The sequence below is a fragment of the Scyliorhinus canicula genome, chromosome 22, assembly GCF_902713615.1.
Source record: "Scyliorhinus canicula chromosome 22, sScyCan1.1, whole genome shotgun sequence".
In the NCBI taxonomy this organism is placed as follows: Eukaryota; Metazoa; Chordata; class Chondrichthyes; order Carcharhiniformes; family Scyliorhinidae; genus Scyliorhinus; species Scyliorhinus canicula.
The window spans coordinates 23,348,289-23,370,029 of record NC_052167.1 but is presented as its reverse complement, the minus strand read 5'-3'; the positions used below and the strand labels follow the sequence as shown (position 1 = coordinate 23,370,029).

The window sequence follows — 21,741 nt, the reverse complement described above, 5'->3', positions numbered from 1 at the left end:
CCTCCCCCTCCTCTGCTCCTCCCCCTCCTCTGCTCCTCCCCCTCCTCTGCTCCTCCCCCTCCCCTCTGCTCCTCCCCCTCCCCTCTGCTCCTCCCCCTCCCTCTGCTCCTCCCCCTCCCCCGCCTCTGCTCCTCCCCCTCCCCCGCCTCTGCTCCTCCCCTCCCCCCCCGCCTCTGCTCCTCCCCCTCCCCCCCGCCTCTGCTCCTCTCCCCCCTCACCTCTGCTCCTCCCCCTCCCCCACTGCTGTCCTCTGCTCTACCCCCCCCCCCACCCCCTCCTCAATTTTCAAAAAAATAACAGTGTTCAAGGGCTACAGCAGGGAGACGGCAAGGGAATGGCATTAAATGAATTGTTCATTTGGAGAACTAGTGCAGACGAGGTTGAATGCATGGTAAAAATTGTTAATCTCCCGGATTCAGATGGAATGGTTCAATAAACTCCGAAATTGCAAAACAGATAATCAGTAAACTGATATTCATACTTACCAACCACTGCACATTTGTAAGTCATCAGAGAGGCCAGGGCTTTTACTTCATCTACACACACATCCATGCTGTAACGGATCCCTGTAATTAGACACAGAAACTCAAATTGTCAGAGTATAATCACAGCAGCACATAGGAAACCAAAACACATTAATCTATGTACGGACAGAGGTCGTCTTTAGGAATATTGAACGTTGTTTTGTTGAGAACTTCAATTGCCTGTTATAGAAGCAACCAATTATCAGAATAATCTCACTTTCGACCTCCCTCCGTGGGGAAGAGTCAAACGGAGTAATTCACAACATTTGGGTTGTAATGTTTAATTAGTGAACTTGACATTTTAAACCTCAATTGTGGACTTCCCCAAATTCTCTCTCCCACTTCTACAAAAATAGTTAATAACTGCATAAAACATGTCAGCGCAGTCCCAGGCCAGCGAACAACTGAAAAAACATGGGTCTGTATTCCCCGTAGGCCGACGGCGAAATCGAGATCGGCGATTTGGCGGAGAATGGATTCCGACGCCGGAATCGGGGCTGATGCCGGTTTGATGTCGGTCCGCCCCCTCCAAACCACATCACGGTGACGCGCATGCTGTCATCGGCTGGCCCACCTGCGATGCGCAGCCCCCGATGGGCAGAGTTCTCGACAGTGCGAGCCATGTGTCAGGAACCCGGCGTGCCGGCTGTGGACAGTGCCCAGTGCTGCCACACTCGTCCGGGATCCGTGCCGCTGGCCGGGGGGGCTTCTGCTAGGGCTGGGGGGGGGGGGCCTGTGGGGTCACGGTTGGTGGGTTAGGGCTTGAGCACGGCCGCTGCCATGTTTACAGCGTAACCGGTGCAGGGACCCAGCTATTCTCCGCCTGTTTTCGGCATGTTCCACAGGGGTTCCACGTGGTGCCAGTGCTTGATCCTCACCGGTACCAGGCAATTTTCCTGTCGTGAACCTCCCGCAGATTCTCCGTTCGCGCCGCCACAGCCTCAGAAACAGAGAATACATCCCATGGTTCTTAATGTTCCCGAACCTTAAAAAAAAACGAGCCTTCTCATTCCCAATTTCAATTGACAAGTCAATGTTGGTGACATACGATTGTCGCTGTAGTCAGAACAGTGAAGATTTTATAATTGCCATTGGGGCAACTAGGATCACCCAGGACCACTAGGACATGGGTACCTGGGTGAATGAGAGGCTTCAAGGATTCAGTGGGGGGGGAAAGGACTCAACTCGTGAACGACGCCTGACAAATTTCATTTCCAGATATTATTCCTTGTTATGCACTGTTTTAACAATATCCCTCATTCCTGCAATCATTCTCTTGAATATTTTCTGCGATGGCTTCACATCTTTCCTAAAGCACAGCACCCAAAACAGGACACAATATCCTAGCAGAGGTCAGGCTGTAGACAGAGGGGGCTAAATACAAAATCCACGCTCTGGGTCAAAGACGGAGGTTCCTTTGTAGTCTAATTTTCTACAGTCACTACTTTGGTGTCAAGAGAATTAAATTAAGTCTCTCTTCCCCTGCACACTCTTTAGAACGGAGTCTTTAAACTTATATTGCCCACCCATGCCATTCTGCCAAAATGCTTTTAAATTCAATGCTTTTAATTTCAAACTGCATTAAATTCAATGTGCCACTGGTCTGCCAGCGTATGCTATATTCCAGCTCATCATCCTCACAGTCTGCCATAGCTCCATATTTGGTATCATTGACACATTTTAAAATTTTAAACTCAGGATTCCAATCTCCAAGTCAATTATCTAATACAAGTATTCCCAGCACTGGCGCCAAGAACATCACTCTCTAATATCCTCCAGTCTTAAAAAATTGATCATGGCTCACCACCTTCTGTCTTTAAGTCAATTTCTAGTCCAAGTTGACACCGACTGCCCCCACCCCCACTTCATGAACCTTTAAGTTTTTTTAACCAGCTAACATGCTGTCTTAAAATCCATATAGACATCATTCAATGTATTCCCATCATCAATCTGAGAGCATGCGAATTAGGAGTAGGCCACTCGGCCCCTCAAGCCTGCTTTGCCATTCAAGATCATGGCTAACCTTTGTTACATCAAAGATTTCTCAGATTAGTCAAGCGCACCCTGCCTTTTGCAAACCCACACGGCCTCTCCTGTTCAACTCAAATACCTTGTTGATCCTCCAAGTACCTGATTTTTTTTTCACTTCTCGTTTTCAAAACCTGACCCACCCTCTAATGTTAAACTGACCAACCTGTAGTTATCAGGACTGCCCTGCGTCGTTTCTTCAATAAAGGGAGTCGCATCTGCCATTCTCCAATCCTCTGGCAACTCCACTGTATCTAGGAAAGGTTGGAAGATTACGGAAAGCCCATCCCGTTGTCTCCACCCGCAACTTCCTTTCACAATTTGGGATGCAAGCCATCACGATAAAGTGACTTATCTGCTCGAAGCATATCCAGCCCTCCTAGTACGCCTGGCCTCAATTTTCATCCCATTCATTTTCTCAGTCATGATCTTACTGAAGGGCAGTGGAGGTGCCGAGGACCGTATATGATACACTGCTTTTCCCCCCTGTTCTTACGCAAGATGTTCTAGGCTATCACGTATCAACAGGTTCATTTATTGTGAGCCGTCATGGTTTAAACTCTATATGTAACGTTACAAAAAATAATTAAGCCAACATAAATAAACACAGACAATGCCCTTCACATTACTCTGGTTCACACCTCAAGGCATGGTGCCAGTGATAAATGTTGCCAGTTGTTCGGTTAACTATTTTATTCTGGCTTTAGGTGACCAGAGTTCTTAATTTGTTTGTGTATCCCAGTGATGGAACTGAAACAGTGCTGGCTTGTTTGGACTTATTCTGCCATTGGGGGATCAATTCCAGGTCAAGATATAATATTTATTGTAGTGACTGACCATGAACAAATCTTGCATTGCACAGTGTAAAAGAAGGCTGCAGTAATAACAATCTTTATTAGGGTCATAAGTCGGCTTACATTAACACTGCAATGAAGTTACTATGAAAAGCCCCCAGTCGCCACACTCCGGCGCCTGTTCGGGTACACAGAGGGAGAATTCAGAATGTCCAATTCGCCTAACAAGCATGTCTTTCGGGATTTGTGGAGAGGAAACAGGCACACCCGTTGGAAACCCACATAGACACGGGGAGAACGTGCAGACTCCACATAGACAGTGGCTCAAATTGGGAACCGAACCTGGGACCCTGGGGCTGTGAAGCAACACTGTGCTACCATACCGTGCCATGTCGTGCAGTACCTGAAATAGGTGCAGTGAAAGTTGGTGCATAATGCAAGACTAACTTGGTGTTAAACCTGCTGTACATCACAATGAATACGGCAATGTCTTTGTGTCTTCTACAAACCCAATTTGGGCCGACTGTGCATTTTTTGCACCTCCTCTCACCTGGTTTAATCTTCATCACACCTCAGTATTCTAAATCCATTTATTTTGCTGCATCGCCCCGCATATTGCAGTCTCCCTCAAAACCTGCAACTTCCAGGGACCTTCCTAATTCTTCCCCCAACGCGGTCAGCACGCTGTCCCAATTCCCTTCACTGTTTCACACAAGGCCAGCTAAGCTTGCTTCCACAAAGTTTCAAAAGACTGGTTAGAATAAAATCTTCCAAACAATTTTGAACAGTCACATATTTATGTCTCCATTGCGTTTGATATGGAGTTCAGTTAAGTAGCGTGGCCAGCCAAACCTTTGATAGTCAAAAGCCTCAAAACTTGGCCCCACGCTATGAAAGTCTGCACACTGAACAGATTTTCAAGACTTTATGGAGGCCTGGATTCAGATCATTTGTTTGTTAGCTGAATGAGAGAGAGAGAGGGAGAGAGAACGGATAATATAATATTTAGCGCGTATACATCAATGCCCTTCAAGGAGGAAATCTATCCACCTGGTCTGGTCCATATGCAAATCCAGATCCATAGCAATGTGATTGGTTATTAACAGCACTCTGATATGGTCCAGCAAGCCTCTCAGTTGTATCCAAAAAGGCAACTCAGCATCATATTCACTGGCAATTATCGATGGGCAATAAATTCTCACTGTACCAGTTACATTTATATTCATCTGAAACAGTAATTCTCTCCACCACTGACACACAATGGCTGCAGTCTGTACAATCAACAAGATGTACTGCGGCAACTCATCAAACTCCTTCGACAGTACCTTCCAAACCCATGACTTGGACGCCACCTAGCAGACGGAGGGCAGCAGAGGCGTGGGAACACCACCACCGCAAAGCCCCCTCCAAGCCGCCCACCATCCTGACTTGGAAACGCATCACCACTAGGGGCTGGTTTCACACAGGGCTAAATCTCTGGCTTTGAAAGCAGACCAAGGCAGGCCAGCAGCATTCCCGTCCCAACCTCCCCGAACAGGCGCCGGAATGTGGCGACTAGGGGCTTTTCACAGTAACTTCATTTGAAGCTTACTTGTGACAATAAGCGATTTTCATTTCATTTTGTTAGATCACTGTCACCGGGTCAAGATCCGGGAACTTCCTTCCTTACAGAACCGCACCACATGAACTGAACTGCAGCAGGTCAAGGAGGTGTCTTGGGCAATAAATGCTGGCCTAGCCAGCAATGCCCATGATGCATGAAAGAACGAAAAAAGGCACTGATACAAGGCAAAGGGGGACAGTAATGAGAGCAAATAAAGCAATGAGATGTGACTGTAATGTGGTGTCAAGGGCAAGCACAGAATCATTATCAATAACTGCTCTCCAAAAAGAGTGGCAGCAAGTTGTTTAACTCAATGTCGAGTATCGAATGTTCAATTGAAAGATGAGGTACTGTCACCCCAGCTTCTGTTGATCTTAATCAGGCCAGGACAGAAGGTGGAGGGCAGGGACAGAGAACTAAAATGGCATGGGGCCAATGTTCAAAGTCACACTTGTAGAATGAACGGAGGTGTTCAGTAAAGTAACTGAGAGGTCTGCATTTAGTCTCCCCCTGTGTACATTGTGAACAGCACAGTCTAGAAAAATAAACTGAAAAAACATGGAAATCACTACTTCACCTGGAAGGAGAGAGAAGACAAAGGGACAGTAGTTGCCGCTCCTGACCTTCCATGACTGAAGAACCACAAGACCATAAGAAATAGGAACAGGAGTGGGCCCTTTGTGCCAGCTCTGCCAGTCAATCAGGTCATGCTGAGCCGACATTCCTCATGCCCATTTTCCTGCCCTTTCTCCGGAACCTGATTCCCTTTCTGATAAAGAATCCATCTATCTCAGCCGTAAATATTCACCGGGGCAAATTAGCGTGACCAATCAACCTAACCTGCACATCTTTGGACTGTGGGAGGAAACCGGAGCACCCGGAGGAAACCTACGCAGACACAGGGAGAACATGCAGACTCAGTACAGACAATGACCCAAGCCGGGAATCGAACCCGGGTTCCTGGCATTGTGAAGCAACAGTACTAACCACTGTGCTACTATGCCGCCCCTCCAGAGAGGAAATTCCTTCTCATCTCAGTCTTAAATTGGGACCCCTTTATTCTGAGACCATGCCCTCTAGTTCGAGACTCTCTCATTAGGGGAAACAACCTCTCAACATTTACCTTGTCAAGCCCCTTAAGAATCCCATGTGTTTCAATGAGATCACCTCCCATTCTACTAAATTCCACCTCTCATTCTTTTAAATTCCAATGAGTCCCCACCTGTTTTAATCTTTGCTCATAAGACCATCGCTCCATACCGGGGATCATCCTAATGAATCTTCTCTGAACCGCCGCCAATGAAATAATATCTTTCCTTAAATAAGGGGAACAAAACAGCTCCTAGTGCTCCATGCATGGTCTCACTGGTATTTTGTACAGTTGCAGCAAGACTGCCCCGGCGTTTAAACTCCATCTTTTGTGCAGCGAGCCCTCCATGTGGCATTTCCATCAGAAACAAATTTTCAAAGGTTCTTTCACATTTGCAACAGAAGCTGGCAAATGTTTTAATTAAGCCACACTTCCTGACCCTCCCTTCAAGTTTAGACACCCTTCATCAACTCCATCCAAAGATAAAGCCCACAGTAATATCAGCAGCTTTCAGCCTTTTTAAAAATCAATTTTACGGGATGTGGGCATCGCTGGTTAGGTCAGCATTCATTGCCGCCCATCCCCCAAGGCATGGCCTCAAGTTTGCAGCACAGAACAGTGTTAGGATCTTTGCCGAGCATTAGCGAATGACTGCAGAGCATCTCTGGTTAGCATAATTTCCATTTGCACCATCATTTAAAAATAAACTTTCGTAGGCTGAAAACCAAGAACAAAACATTAGACCCGAGCAACAAAGATTAGTTTTCAAGTCCCCAAGGCTTTGGGGATCCTTGATCAAGCACAATAAGAACAATGATCAAATGCATCTTCATGTGAAAACAAATTTATAAGTCGTCTCCCCATTCCTTGGCCAGAAACAGCTTTACTGGAATGCATCCAATTACTCAACATTCATATAAACAAGCCTCTATTATTCCTCCCATTTTACATTCTTTTGGCATTAGTAACTTTCTTCACATCTGGCAGTGGCTAGAATTAAAAACATTAATGCTGTTTTTTTTCCAGTATCCACAGCAGGGATACCTTCTGTTTCCTCCAGTCCTGCAGCCTCTCCCTGCCCCACAGAAATAAAATGTCTTCTCTGGCAACAGAAAAAAATATGAGGCAACTTGAGCAACTATTTTACCTGTCCTGATTGAGGGTAGCTCACGTCATTATTCAAAAAGGGAGGCAGAGAGAAAGCAGGGAATTATAGACCAGTAAGCCAAACATTGGTAGTGGGGAAAATGCCATTATCAAGGACTTTATAGCGGAACATTTAGAAAGCAGTGACAGGATCAGTCAGAGTCAGCATGGATTTATGAAGGGAAAATCATGCTCGACAAATCTGTTGGAATTCTTTGAAGAGGTAACCAGTACAGTCGACAAGGGGGAGCCAGTCGATGTGGCATATTTGGACTTTCAGAAGTTTGACAAAGTCCTGCATAAGAGATTATTGTGCAAAATTAAAGCACATGGGATTGGGGGAAATGTATTGAGGTGGATAGAAAACTGGAAATCTTTAGGGGGTAACAGAAAACTACTAAAAAAGCTCTCGAGAAGAGCAAGATAGATTATGAGAGTAAACTTGCTCAGAATATAAAAAGTTAGTAAAGGTTTCTACAAATATATAAAACAAAAAAAGAGTGGCTACGGTAAATATTGGTCCTTTAGAGGATGAGAAGGGAGATTTAATAATGGGTGATGAGGAAATGGCTGAGGAACTGAACAGGTTTGGACTGTGGGAGGAAACCAGAGCACCCGGAGGAAACCCACAAAGACACGGAGAGAACGTGCATACTCCGCACAGACAGCGACTCAGCCGGGAACCGAACGTAGGACCCTGGAGCTGTGAAGCAACTGTGCTAACCACTGTGCTGCTGGATTAGGAGGCATAATTAATGCGAGGATAGCTCAAATCAACCAATTAAATGATCCTTGCTGTCACATGCAAGAATGGTCAAATACCCAAGGCCTGGCAGCAAGGTGGCCTAGTGGTTAGCACAACCGCCTCACGGCGCTGAGGTCCTAGGTTCGATCCCGGCTCTGGGTCACTGTCCGTGTGGAGTTTGCACATTCTCCCAGTGTCTGCGTGGGTTTCGCCCCCACAACCCAAAAATGTGCAGAGTAGGTGGATTGGCCATGCTAAATTGCCCCTTAATTGGAAAAAATAATTGGCTAATCTAAATTTATTTTAAAAAAATACCCAAGGCCACCATGAAACCAAACTCCAGCAGAAGAGGAAAAAAAGTTTCTATTTATGAAGAATAACGCAACTTTGAAAAAAAGGAAACAGCTTCTCAGCTCACTATCATTAACTATCATTAACCTTAGTTGATCAAAAAGTGAAGGGCATTGCCATTGACGCCATGCAGTGAAAGATGAATGACAGAGATCAAAAGTCACTTTCTATCATTAACCAGCATAACTTAAGTCTAGCAAACAAACAATATGCACTCTTGAGCAATAACGCATCTGAACAGATTAGTAAAGGTAAACTTGATCTTGCTGGAGTAATTTCCAACTTCAAAATAGCATGATAACGTCACAAAATATTAAGGGCTGAAGTTCCCACTTATGTCAATAAAATGTTTCCGATAACACATTTTTAGTGGAAGGATGAGGTAAGGGAGAGAATTATCTTTTTGGTTTCATTCACGTAATTGAAATACTTCCGATCTCCTCCGGGAAATTACACCTTCGCATTTTCACTGAGCAGAGACTACCCCACCCTAGAATATAAATAAATTCCCGCTCAGAAAGCGAAGATCATCTCTCCCCATGAGGAAGAAAATACAGCTTCGTCATTAATCACATTCTCGGAGCAGGAATTCTGTCCCCGAGTCCCTCAGTTTTGCATTTTCAAAACAATTTCTTCTGTGCTCTTAGGAATCCCAATTTTTATTCCCCTCATGGTTGGAATCCACTTTACCATTCTGGTCTGCAAAGTGCTGAGATATCTTTCTATTAACAAGCTATAGAAATGCAAATTCCTTTCCCATGAGGAGGATCTTCAGAGTTCCATTGGAGATCTTATTAAACCTATTAGAGTCAGCGACACACTTAAATTGGTGTTTACGATATATTGGTGTGTAAAATAAATAACTTTAACGTGCTATTATTCAAGAATTACTACACCACGCAGACTAAATTTGGCGAGAAAGGTTATACTGGGAAGCTTTTCAAGATTGGAGGATGCTCACCAGGGTTATTTTGATGAAATCCTGGGAATGCATAAAATCAGATTGAGAAAGAAAATTTGGATAAAGTAGATCAGGGAAACATTGGTATCAAAGTAGGCCATTCAGTCCCTCAAGTTATATCAAACCAAGGCTCCAAATGTAGCTGCTCTGGCTTTGAGCAATTCCAATACTAACGGCACTGCCTCCTGATGCACAGGTCTTGTGCAGCATATTGAAACATCAAGGTAAACTTTCTGGGTTCACAAAGAGCAACTTTCTGGGTTCACAAAGAGCAATCTAGCTCTCCCATCAGTTACCATGCTCTAAGACTGCAAAGTCAACCATGAACCTCCATGTTAATCTTGCTTTTGAGGCATGGATCATCTTCGTTTTTGTGAGGCTCTTGAAAAAGATAATTTTACCATTTATCTTTCCAGTCGACATCAGACTTTCTGAATCATTAATTCTTATTACGTGCCGAAGAAATTCAAACTGGCTCTTCTTGATCTTGGTCAGGGTTCTTTTCGTCTCAGATTTTACTAGCACCTCTTCATTGGCCATGTGACTTGTCAGAGGTATCTTCATTATTCACCTCAAAATCCACAACTCTGCAGTCTCAATTCATATCTGCATTGCTTGACTGATCACCGAACACCTGCACCGTATGTCAAAATTTATGTGATGTAGCAATCCAGCTACGTTTTGGAGGCTAACTTTTGAGTTGATTATAACCTTTTGCATTTTTTGAAGTGCATCTTTGGCCACTCCAATCCTTTGTCATTTCTTGGTCGCATTTTCCATCTGATGTCAACATACTTCCTACGTCAAAATTTGTCTACCCGTTTCAGTTTGACCTTACATTGTTTTGATTTTCCTTCGGGATTGGCCGGGTGGTTAACAGTGAGGTTGAGTTCCAAACCCGGCCCCGGGTCACTGTCCGTGTGGAGGTTGCACATTCTCATGTCTGCGTGGGTTTCACCCCCACGACCCAAAGATGTGCAGGTCAGGTGGATCGGCCACGCTAAATTGCCCCATAATTGGGGAAAAAAAATAATTGGGTACTCTAAATTTATAAACAGAGAAAAAAAACAGTACGGTTGAGAGTCTTGGGTTACAGGAAGATATAGACGGGATGGTCAAATGGTCAGAAAAATTACAGATGGAATTTAAGCCTGAAAAGTGTGAGGCGATACACTTTGGTAGTAGTGTAATATGGAAATATTCACTGAATGGCCTGACACTGGGAAGCTCCGAGGAACAAAGGGACCTTGGCGTGTTTGCCCATACATCTCAGAAGGGCAAGTTAATAGGGTAGTGATAAAGCCTTATGGGACACTTCCCTTTATCAATCAAGGCATAGATTACAGAAACAGGGAGGTCATGTTGGAGTTGGATAGAACTTGGATGAGGCCACAGTTGGAGTATTGTTTGCAATTCTGGTCGCCACATTATAGGAGGGAGTGCAGAGGCGATTCACCAGCATGTTGCCTGGGATGGAACATTTAAGTTATGAAGAGAGGATGGATAGGCTTGGGTTGCTTTCGCTGGAGCAGAGAAGACTAAGGGGCGACCTCATTGAGGTGTACAAGATTATGAGAGGTATGGATAGGGAGCAGTAGTTCCCCTTTGTTGAAGGGTCAGTTACGAGGGGATACAAGTTCAAGGTGAAGGCAGGAGGTTTAGGGGGGATTTGAGGAAAAGGGTTTTTTTACCCAGAGAATGGTGATGGTCTGTAATGAATGCCTGAAAGAGTGGTAGAGGCAGGTTGCCTCATCCTTTAAAAAGTACCTGGATGAGCACTTGGCACGTTTTCACATTCAAGGCTATGGGCCAAGTGCTGGCAAATGGGATTAGGTAGACAGGTCAGATGTTTTTCAGGCGTCAGTGCAGACCCAATGGGCTGAAGGGCCTCTTCTGCACTGTATTATTCTGTGATTCTGTGGATGCTACCAGGCATTTTGTTTTCTCACAATTTATACTCAGCCCTTCCTTACTTCTCATTTTCAAACACGGTGTGATCGGTGTGCCTTATCTTAAAGTTGTAACGTTCAACTAATAATTGAGGAAGGTCTTCAAACTCTCAATATTTTTACTACTCTAATTGAATAAATCTTGCCGACCACACCCCCCCCCCCCCCACCTCTCCTTTCACCTTCACAATGTCACTTGTATTGTTCTCAACCTTCACGTCTGCAGTTTGTTCCAAATAGAGATTTCTCAACACTCTCAGATCTTTGGTATCAGGGTCAAGAGACTCTAACATGCTCATCAGTTCTTTCTGTTTCACCTTATCAAATGCCTTACTATAATCAACGAAATACACGCCTTCAGCATAATAGTTCTGTTAGCTGGCTAAACAGAACTCTGGAATCGTGCTTTTATGTTCCCGCTAGATCTGGACATCAGCAACCAGTGACATTAGCACGAGTCTGCTGTAACAACAGCATTATCTCGTATGCCTGGACTTTGCTTGATACCTCTCGGGCCCTTCTTTTATTTATTTATTTAAAAATTTAGAGTACCCAATTCATTTCCAATTAAGGGGCAATTTAGCGTGGCCAATCCACCTGCACATCTTTGGGTTGTCGGGGCGAAACTCACGCAAACACGGGGAGAATGTGCAAACTCCACACAGACAGTGACCCAGAGCCGGGATCGAACCTGGTACCTTGGCGCCATGAGGCAGCAATGCTAATCGGGCCTACCTCTTTGACCATGTTTTCAGTTACCCTTCCTAATATCACCTTCTTTCGCTCAGTATTAAATGTTCCATCAGATTATTGTGAAGTGGCTTGAATATGCTCCTACTATAGACATTGCATGCATAGCTTCACCGATATTTCAATGTAACTCGTTTCTAATACTAGAGTCATAGACGTTTACAGCTTGAAAACAGAAAACAGGCCCTTCGGCTCAACTTGTCCATTCCACCAAGCTTTTCCCACTGAGCTAGTCTCAATTGCCCGCATTTGGCCCATATCCCTCTAGACCAGGGGTGGGCAAACTACGGCCCGCCAAAGGTCTTTATGCGGCCCACCAAGATCAAGCCCTTGCATGGAAAAGTTTGCCCACCCCTGCTCTAGACCCAGCTTTCCCATATAACGGTCTAAATGTTTTTTAAAAGACAATATTGTACCCGCCTCTACTACTGCGCCTGGCCGCTCGTTCCAGACACTCTCAAGCCTGGTGTGTGAAAGAATTGCACCCTTTTGTATCTCTCCCTTTTGACCTATGCCCTCTAGTTTTCGACTCCCCTAACTTTGGGAAAAGATGTTGACCATTTACCTTATCTATGTTCCTCATTATTTTATAGACTCTATAAGATCACCCCGAAGCCTCCTATGCTCCAGGGAAAAAAGTCCTAGTCTATCCAGTCTCTCCTTATAACTCAAACCATCAAGTCCTGGGAGCATCCTAGTAAATCTTATGCCCTGATTTTTTAAAAAACCTATGATTTGACCCTTCAATCATAGCTGCCAGTTCAGTTCCATCTTAAAAAGGGAAATTTCTTTTGAAAAGCAGCCCTCCAGCTTAGCAGATCCCCACTTCTTCGGAACACAACAGAAGCAACAGATTTGTCATGAATGTTTCCTAGTACTTAAGTTAGAATTGGAGCTTTAATTGTTTAATAGACCACACATTGTTTGATAAGACTGCACATATATAAAAAGGGATATAGTCGGCACTATGGAGTTGGGGGGGGGGGGGGGGGGGGGTTGACGGATGGAGAAGTGACGGATGGAGAAGTGATTGTAGAACACAAAATTGGAGTTGAAGTAGTTAAGACTTGGGGCGGGATTCTCCAGCCGTGCCCGCCTGCCGACCGGAAATTCCCACCCGATGTCGATGAACCTTTACATGGTTCGCGCCCTGCCCGTGGCGATCTTGGGACAGGCGGGCAGGGCAGAAAAATGCAGTCCTTGCTTTCAAGTTCTTATCACAGAGATACCATCAGACCTTAACAATGAACAGCTGTTACATTATCACAAAGTGAAAGATCTCACATCCAAATCAAGTCTCTAGTATTATCTAAAAAACCTGAAGCTTTAAAAAGGGAAAAATAAATTAAGCCCTGTATTGTAAATTAAGCAAATTGTACCATCTGTTGTGGTGGCATTTGGACCCAGGTCCCCCACAGCGTTACGCTGGGTCCCTGACTTACTAGGCCAATGACAATACTACTCGGCCAGCATGTCCACTTGTCTAGCATCTTCTGCCTTCCACCCAACAGATTTGCAGGATGGGCAATATTAACTTGATCTCAAAAAGCCTATGGTTTAAGGAGATGTGTGTAGGAGTGAGTGTGTGTGGGTAAGTGAGAGACACAACAGCGCATAGATCGACCATCTCACACCCTGTGGATTTTTATTACTTTTTTTTAAAAACGTAACAATTTATTGCTATGACATTGCTTCACTTGATTGGCAATTGTTTCTTTCCTTAAAATCTAAACTTTTTAGTTGGAAACTCAGTTTATTGTTGTGTCAAACCTTCTTATTCTGAGATTTCTCATTGGCCCCTTGCGTGAAAAGATTGGCAAATGTGCTCCCCCAAGCAAAAAGGTTGCTCGAGCCTGGTCTAATCGGTCAGATTTTGAAACAAGAAATAAGGAAACGGACAGAGATGTCATCAAGTATCAGTCAAGTGACTTGAACTTGTGACCATGCAGTTGGGAAGCATCAGCACTATGGTAAGAAATCTTATTCCTGCTTTGAGCCATGCTAAACAATATCTTCCTTTGAATACACTCAAGAAATACCAAACCACCAGAATTTTTGCAATGGTTGCATCCCTTTAGATCCTAATGGGTTTGGGGAGAAGACCAGTTCATTTGATGCAAATTGAATGGTCTTTTTGTTCGTGAACTGCTAAATTACACGTTAGAATGTTTCCAAATAACAAACTTCAAAATCGGCTGAAATGGAGTATTCCCCAGAGAGGATATTCAGCTGCTTGCTGTTGCGCACCCATCAGCTCACTGAGTGTCCTGACATCGTTAGATACTGAGAGGTCGGTCAGCTCAGTTGGCTGGATGGCTGGTTTGTGACGCAGAGCGATGCCAACAGAGTGGGTTCAATTCCGGTACCGGCTGAGGTGACCATGAAGACCCCGCCTTCTCAACCTTGCCTCTCACCTGAGGTGCGGTGACCCTCAGGTTAAATCACCACCAGTTAGATATCCCCCTCAAAAGGGGAATGCAGCCTATGGTCATCTGGGGCTATGGCAACTTTACTGTCATTACAACCTGGGAGCAGGTTGCTGGATGACTTTCTTAATCATGAAACATGCACAGTAACCCTCCTCCAGCTGCACCCCCTTCCCCAAAATAAAAGTTTTAACAAGAAATCCTTTCACTTTCTTTGTCAACTGTGACTCATGTCCAATAATCTCAGTCCAGGAATCATTTTTGTAGTGCAAGCCTTTGTAGCTCATCAGTTTTGGTCTCCATCTCGGAGAAAGATTGTTCTTGCTCTCGAGGGAGTGCAGCGAACATTTACCAGACTGATTCCAGGGATGGCAGGACTATCATGTGAGAAGAGGTTGACTAGGTTGGGATTGTTCTCACTGGAGTTGAGAAGAATGAGCGGGAGCTCTCAGAGACTTATAAAATTCTAACAGGACTAGACAGGGTAGATGCAGGGGAGATCACACAATGAGGGGTGTGTCCAGAACCAGGGCTCAAAGTCTGAGGATTCAGGGTAAACCATTTCAGACAGAGATGAGGAGACATTTCTTCACCCAAAGAGTGGTGAGGCTGTGGAATTCATTACCACAGGAAGTATTTGATGCTAAATCATGGACTATATTCGAGAGGTGGATAGATATAGGGGCTGGTTTAGCACAGTGGACTAAACAGCTGGCTTGTAATACAGAACAATGCCAGCAACGCGGGTTCAATTCCCTTATGGGCCTCCCCGAACAGGCAGCGGAATGTGGCAACTAGGGGCTTTTCACAGTGACTTCATTGAAGCCTGCTTGTGACAAGTGATTATTATTATATAGCATTTGGGGAGAATGGGATCAAAGCTTCTGGGGAGAAAGCAGGATTAGGCTACTGAGTTGGATATTCAGTCATGATTGTGATGAATGGCGAGCAGGCTTGAAGGGGGCAAAAGGCCTCCTCCTATGTATCAATGGTTCATGTGTCTGATTGCAGATCACAGTACTTTTGTTTCCTTTTCTCTTGATCCAAAATTTGAGAGATTAGACCATTTCTAAGAAGCCAGCAGGTCATCAGATGATTGTGGGATTACTGCCTGTAATCAAGTTTTAGAATTTACTGTCCTTATGGTCGGGAATTGCAGGGACATTTATTCAACACACTGCAGCCGGATTAAGGTGTTTGGGGAGAGAAGAAGGAGAGAGGTGAAAAAGATTTCATCTGGAGGGCACATGAAAGTTCCCCCCCCCCCCCCCCCCGAGTGAGTGCCCAATTCTTTTTTTCCCCCAATGAAGAGGTAATTTAGCGTGACCAATTCACCTACCCTGCACATCTTTTGAGTTGTGGGGATAAGACCCACGCAGACACGGGGAGAATGTGGAAACTCCACACAGACAGTGACCCAGAGCCGGGATCGAACCTGGTACCTTGGCGCCGTGAGGCAGCAGTGCTAACCACTGCACCTCCGGGCAAGGGCACTTTTGAAGAGTTGTCACTGTTGTAATCATGGCCAGGTCACCGAGAAACCATCCCTTTTATTCAAATAGTATCTTAAAATCTAATACGACACGGGAGATTTGCTTGAAATGTATCACCCAAAAGACTGTGTAACACTCCCTGTCTGCCAGTGTCCAGACCAGTCTCAAACCCCTGGATTGGTGCTCACTCAAACTTCCAAGAGGGAGGAAAATGTGTTATCACTAAATCGAAGGAGACACCATGGATAGCATTAGGATTAAACCCAATTCAGTCCAACCCAATAGTCTCACACAATGGGCAGCAGGGTAGCATGGTGGTTAGCATAAATGCTTCACAGCTCCAGGGTCCCAGGTTCGATTCCCGGCTGGTTCACTGTCTGTGTGGAGTCTGCACGTCCTCCCCGTGTGCGTGGGTTTCCTCCGGGTGCTCCGGTTTCCTCCCACAGTCCAAAGATGTGCGGGTTAGGTGGATTGGCCATGCTAAATTGCCCGTAGTGTCCTAATAAAGGTTAAGGGGGGGATGTTGGGTTACGGGTATGGGGTGGATACGTGGGTTTGAGTAGGGTGATCATGGCTCGGCACAACATTGAGGGCCGAAGGGCCTGTTCTGTGCTGTACTGTTCTATGTTCTAATGGGAGGTGGAGGAGCAACAGAAAAGACACAAAATAGTGATCAGTAGCAAGATGCTGACTGATCTACCGAACCACCTTAGTTTGAGGACACAAGGCTAATGTAACACCCACACTGCTGCCCTTGATGAGGCCAGCAAACACAACAGGTCAGTGAAGCTCTCTATGGTTTGACAGTCATCCAGACTCAAAATTATTAGCTCTGTTCTCCCTCCATAGATGCTGTCAAAACAGCTGAGATTTTCCAGCATTTTCTGTTTTAGATCAGGGAAACAAACCTGACACTTGGCTCAGTTTCATAATACATTGTGTATTCCCACAAACAGTCACCAAGGGAGACATCTTCTATTCCGAATGTAGGCAGAGTTAAACTCGCAAAGAGACAATAAAATGAGGAAGGATCATGAACTCCTTCTACAAGTACAAGAAGCTACAAGTGCAGCATCTTTCTGCTGCAGAGGCTCCAAAAGTTCCAGTAATTAATGTGAAAAGTAATAGCTCAATTCAAGCTCGTGTAACAAATTCAAATCAAATACTTGTTGCTAGATTACGGTCATTTTCTAGTCTGCACATTAAGAGGAATCCTAATGCAACTCATTACAACATTTTCATTTCATTTTTCACATGCATTTTACTCACAGGGTGCAGCAGATTGATGGGCCATTGAAACTATTGTGTAGACTAGAGGATATGGACAACACTCGAGTTCAATATGCAAACACTCTGATTGCATCAGAGCCAGTCATTTAATTGATGGAAAACAAAAGCCTTTTCACAACCAGGTGGCAACTGATCCTGGTGCTTTTTCAAATATCACTAGGTTCTGTAACACACCTCTTAGCACAAAGACCTTTCTCTTCCGAGTCATTCATTCAACCTGTTTATCTACACTGTCGCTGGTCATTCACTGACATTCTTACCGCAGTAACATAACTAGCCACATTTGAACTATGCCTGCCGTCAGTGTTGCAGAGCCCATTTGTGCCATTGATTGATGGCATTCAAGTGCTTATTATCAGTAGAGCCAACACAGGAACTACCATTTACATATGGCTTGATGTTGTATTTCATTACAGTGCACTTACGTAATATTATTACACCAGTATATAATTTTCATGCATAATTATAGTACATCCCTTATTTATTTCTTCTCCTAGGCATCCAGCTGGACATAATGCTGATGTAGGACCTTGGCAGTTGACAAAAGAGACTGGACTGCCTTCGAACAGTGTACATTTCACATTGCATCACCAGTCCCACCCCAGTCACAATTTGTCATAAACATAATTTGCCCCGGAAGCTGCATTATGCAGTTTAACGGACATGCAGATAATAGCGTGACTAATGAAGTCCGCCGATGTACTGTCTATCTGAGCTATGAACGTCATTTTTTTTTTTTAAATAATTTTTATTTAAATTTTTTTACAGAAAATATAACAAAAAACGAAAAGCAACAATAAAACACCATAATAACTGTAACACCCCCAAGACCGTAGCAACGCATGTATCTCATCCCCCCCCCCCCCCCCCCCCCCCCCCAAACCCAGTATACAACAAGAGAACTTAAAAATAAATTAAAATTAAATAAACATAGTCAACACTTTTTCCCCCCCGGATTGCTGCTGCTGCTGACCCAGTACCCAATCGCTGAGCCAGAAAGTTGAGGAAAGGTTGCCACCGCCTAAAGAACCCTTGTACCGATCCTCTCAGGGCAAATTTGACCTTCTCCAGCTTAATAAATCCCACCATGTCATTGATCTAAGTCTCCACGCTTGGGGGTCTCGCATCCTTCCACTGTAGCAAGATCCTCCGCCGGGCTACTAGGCCAGATCCTCCGCAAAGGCCAGAACACCGGCCTCTCTCGCCTCCTGCACTCCCGGCTCCACCCCAACAACCGCGAGTCCCCAGCCTGGCTTGACCCTGGATCCTACCACCCTCGACACCGTCCTTGCCACCCCCTTCCAGAACTCCTCCAGTGCCGGGCATGGTTCGCTGGACTCCCCGAACACCTGACACACCTGTCTTCGCCCCCAAAGAACCTACTCATCCTAGTCCCAGACATGTGGGACCGGTGCAGCACCTTGAATTGGATGAGGCTAAGCCGCGCACATGAGGAGGAAGAGTTAACCCTCTCCAGGGCATCCGCCCATGTCTTATCCTCGATCTGCTCCCCCAGTTCCCCCTCCCACTTAGCCTTTAGCTCCTCTACCGACGCCTCCTCCACCTCCTGCATTACCTTGTAGATATCAGATATCTTCCCATCCCCGACCCAGACCCCCGAAAACACCCCGTCACTCACCCTCCTCGTGGGAAGCAAAGGGATTCCCTCCACCTGCCGCCTAGCAAACGCCTTTACCTGCAGATACCTGAACATGCTCCCAGAGGGGAGCCCAAACTTCTCCTCCAACTCCCCCAGGCTCGCAAACCTCCCATCAATGAACAGGTCCCTCAGCTGTGATGCCCACTCTATGCCAACCCTGGAACCCCCCCCATCAATGTTCCCCGGGTCGAACCGATGGTTCCCCCTTAACGGAGCCTCCTTCGAGTCCCCCACTTCCCCCCCCATGTCGCCTCCACTGCCCCCAAACCTTGAGGGTAGCCGCCACCACCGGACTCGTGGTATACCTCGTAGGAGGGAGCGGCAACAGCGCCGTTACCAGGGCCCCCAGGCTTGTGCCTCCACAGGATGCCATCTCCAACCGTTTCCATGCTGCCCCCTCCCCCTCCATCACCCACTTGCACACCATCGACACATTGGCCGCCCAATAATACCCCGAGAGATTGGGTAACATCAGCCCCCCACCAACTCTACCCCGCTCCAAGAAGATCCTCTTCACCCTCGGGGTCCCATGCGCCCAAACAAAGCTCATGATGCTGCTAGTCACCCTCCTAAAAAAGGCCCTAGGGATAAAGATGGGCAAACACTGAAAGAGGAACAAGAACCTCGGGAGAACCGTCATTTTGACGGACTGCACTCTACCCGCGAGCGATAGCGGCACCATGTCCCACCTTTTGAATTCCTCCTCCATCTGCTCCACAAGCCTGGTAAAATTAAGCTTATGGAGTCCCCCAACTCCTGGCCACCTGCACCCCCAGGTATCTGAAACTCTTCACTGCCCTCTTAAACGGGAGCCTCCCAATTCCCTCCTCCTGATCACCCGGGTGCACTACAAATACCTCACTCTTGCCCAGATTCAGTTTATAGCCCGAGAAGCTCCCAAACTCAGCCAACAGCTCTATCAACCCCGGCATTCTCCCCTCTGGGTCCGCCACACACAACAGCAGGTCGTCCGCATACAGCGATACCCTATGTTCCTCCCACCCCGCACCAGGCCCCTCCACCTCCCCGACTCCCTCAGCGCCAAAGCCAGAGGTTCTATCGCCAGTGCAAAAAGCAAGGGGAGCAGGGGGCACCCCTGCCTGGTCCCACGGTAGAGCCTGAAGTACTCTGATCTCCTTCCATTGGCAACTACACTCGCCATCGGGGCCTCGTAGAGCAACCTCATCCATTTGATGAACCCCTCCCCGAATCGCTCCAGCACCTCCCACAGGTACCCCCACTCAACTCTATCAAACGCCTTCTCTGCATCCAGCGCCACCACTATCTCCGCCTCCCCCTCCACCGCCGGCATCATAATAACATTTAACAATGGGCAGCACGGTAGCATGGTGGTTAGCATAAATGCTTCACAGCTCCAGGGTCCCAGGTTCGATTCCCGGCTGGGTCACTGTCTGTGCGGAGTCTGCACGTCCTCCCCGTGTGTGCGTGGGTTTCCTCCGGGTGCTCCGGTTTCCTCCCACAGTCCAAAGATGTGCGGGTTAGGTGGATTGGCCATGCTAAATTGCCCGTAGTGTCCTAAAAAGTAAGGTTGAGGGGTGGGGGGTTGTTGGGTTACGGGTATAGGGTGGATACGTGGGTTTGAGTAGGGTGATCATGGCTCGGCACAACATCGAGGGCCGAAGGGCCTGTTCTGTGCTGTACTGTTCTATGTTCTAATCTCCGCACATTCGTGTTAAGCTGTCTTCCCTTGACAAATCCTGTCTGATCCTCATGTATCACCCCGGCACACAGTCCTCTATCCTGGTGGCCAGGATCTTCGCCAGCAACTTAGCATCCACATTGAGGAGCGAGATTGGCCTGTATGATCCACACTGCAAGGGGTCCTTATCCCGCTTCAGGATCAGAGAGATCAGCGCCCGCGACATTGTCGGGGGCAAAGCCCCCCCCCCCCCCCCCCCCAATGTCTCATTGAAGGCTCGCACCAACAGGGGGCCCACCAGGTCCGCATACTTTTTATAAAATTCCACCGGGAACCCGTCCGGCCCCGGCGCCTTACCTGACTGCATTTGACCAATCCCACTGACTAGCTCCTCCAACTCCCCCAGCCCCTCCTGCACCTTTGGGAAGCGTAGCCTGTTCATGAAGCTCTCCACACCCACCGGTGGCTCCGACCGATACAGTTCCTCGTAAAAGTCCCTAAAGACCCCGTTCACCTCTGCCCCCTTCCGCACCACATTCCCACCCTTATCAGTCACTCCGCCAATTTCCCTAGCCGCATCTCGCCTGCGGAGCGGATGCGCCAACATCCTGCTCGCCTTCTCCCCATACTCGTATACCGCGCCTTGCGCCCTCCTCCACTGTGTCTCCGCCTTTCTGGTGGTCAGCAAGTAGAACTTGGAGCTATGAACATCATTAACGACCCAGCCTCTATAGCTCTTTGTGGTAAAGAATTCCACAGATTCAGTACCCTCAGGGAAGAAATTCCTCCTCATCTCTGTCATAAATGGGTGACCCCTTTAATCTGAGATGATGCCCTCTGGTCCTAGACTCTCCCACAAGGCGAAACAACCTCTCAGCATCTACCCTGTCAAACCCCCTGGGAATTCTGTATTTTTCAATAAAGTCGCCTCTCATTCTTCTAAACCCCAATGAGAACAGGCCCGACCTACTCAACCTCCTGATAAGAATATCGCTCCATATCCAGGAGATAAAATGCTGGAATCTGAAACAAAAACAGAAAATTCTGGACAATCACAGCAGGTCTGACAGCATCTGTGGAGAGTGAAGGGAGCTAACATTTCAAGTCTGGATGACTCTTTGTCAAAGCTTAATTCAACCTAGTGAACCTTCTCTGGACTGTCTCCAATGCCAGCATATCTTTCCTTAGATACTCCAGGTATGGTGCAACTAGTCTTTCAGCAAGACTTCCCTCTTTTAATACTCCATTCCCTTTGAAATAAAGGCCAACAT

At 46.4% G+C, this 21,741-nt stretch overlaps 1 protein-coding gene across 1 annotated transcript in view; it reads right to left on the bottom strand.

Moving 5' to 3' along the window:
- The window catches only part of LOC119956001 (glutamate dehydrogenase, mitochondrial), a 104,248-nt gene that overhangs the window by 77,349 nt on the left and 5,158 nt on the right, over positions 1-21,741 (bottom strand). The window contains exon 2 of the mRNA XM_038782663.1: positions 482-566. Coding sequence (XP_038638591.1) covers positions 482-566 — 85 coding nt within the window. The remainder of the gene's footprint in view (positions 1-481; positions 567-21,741) is intronic.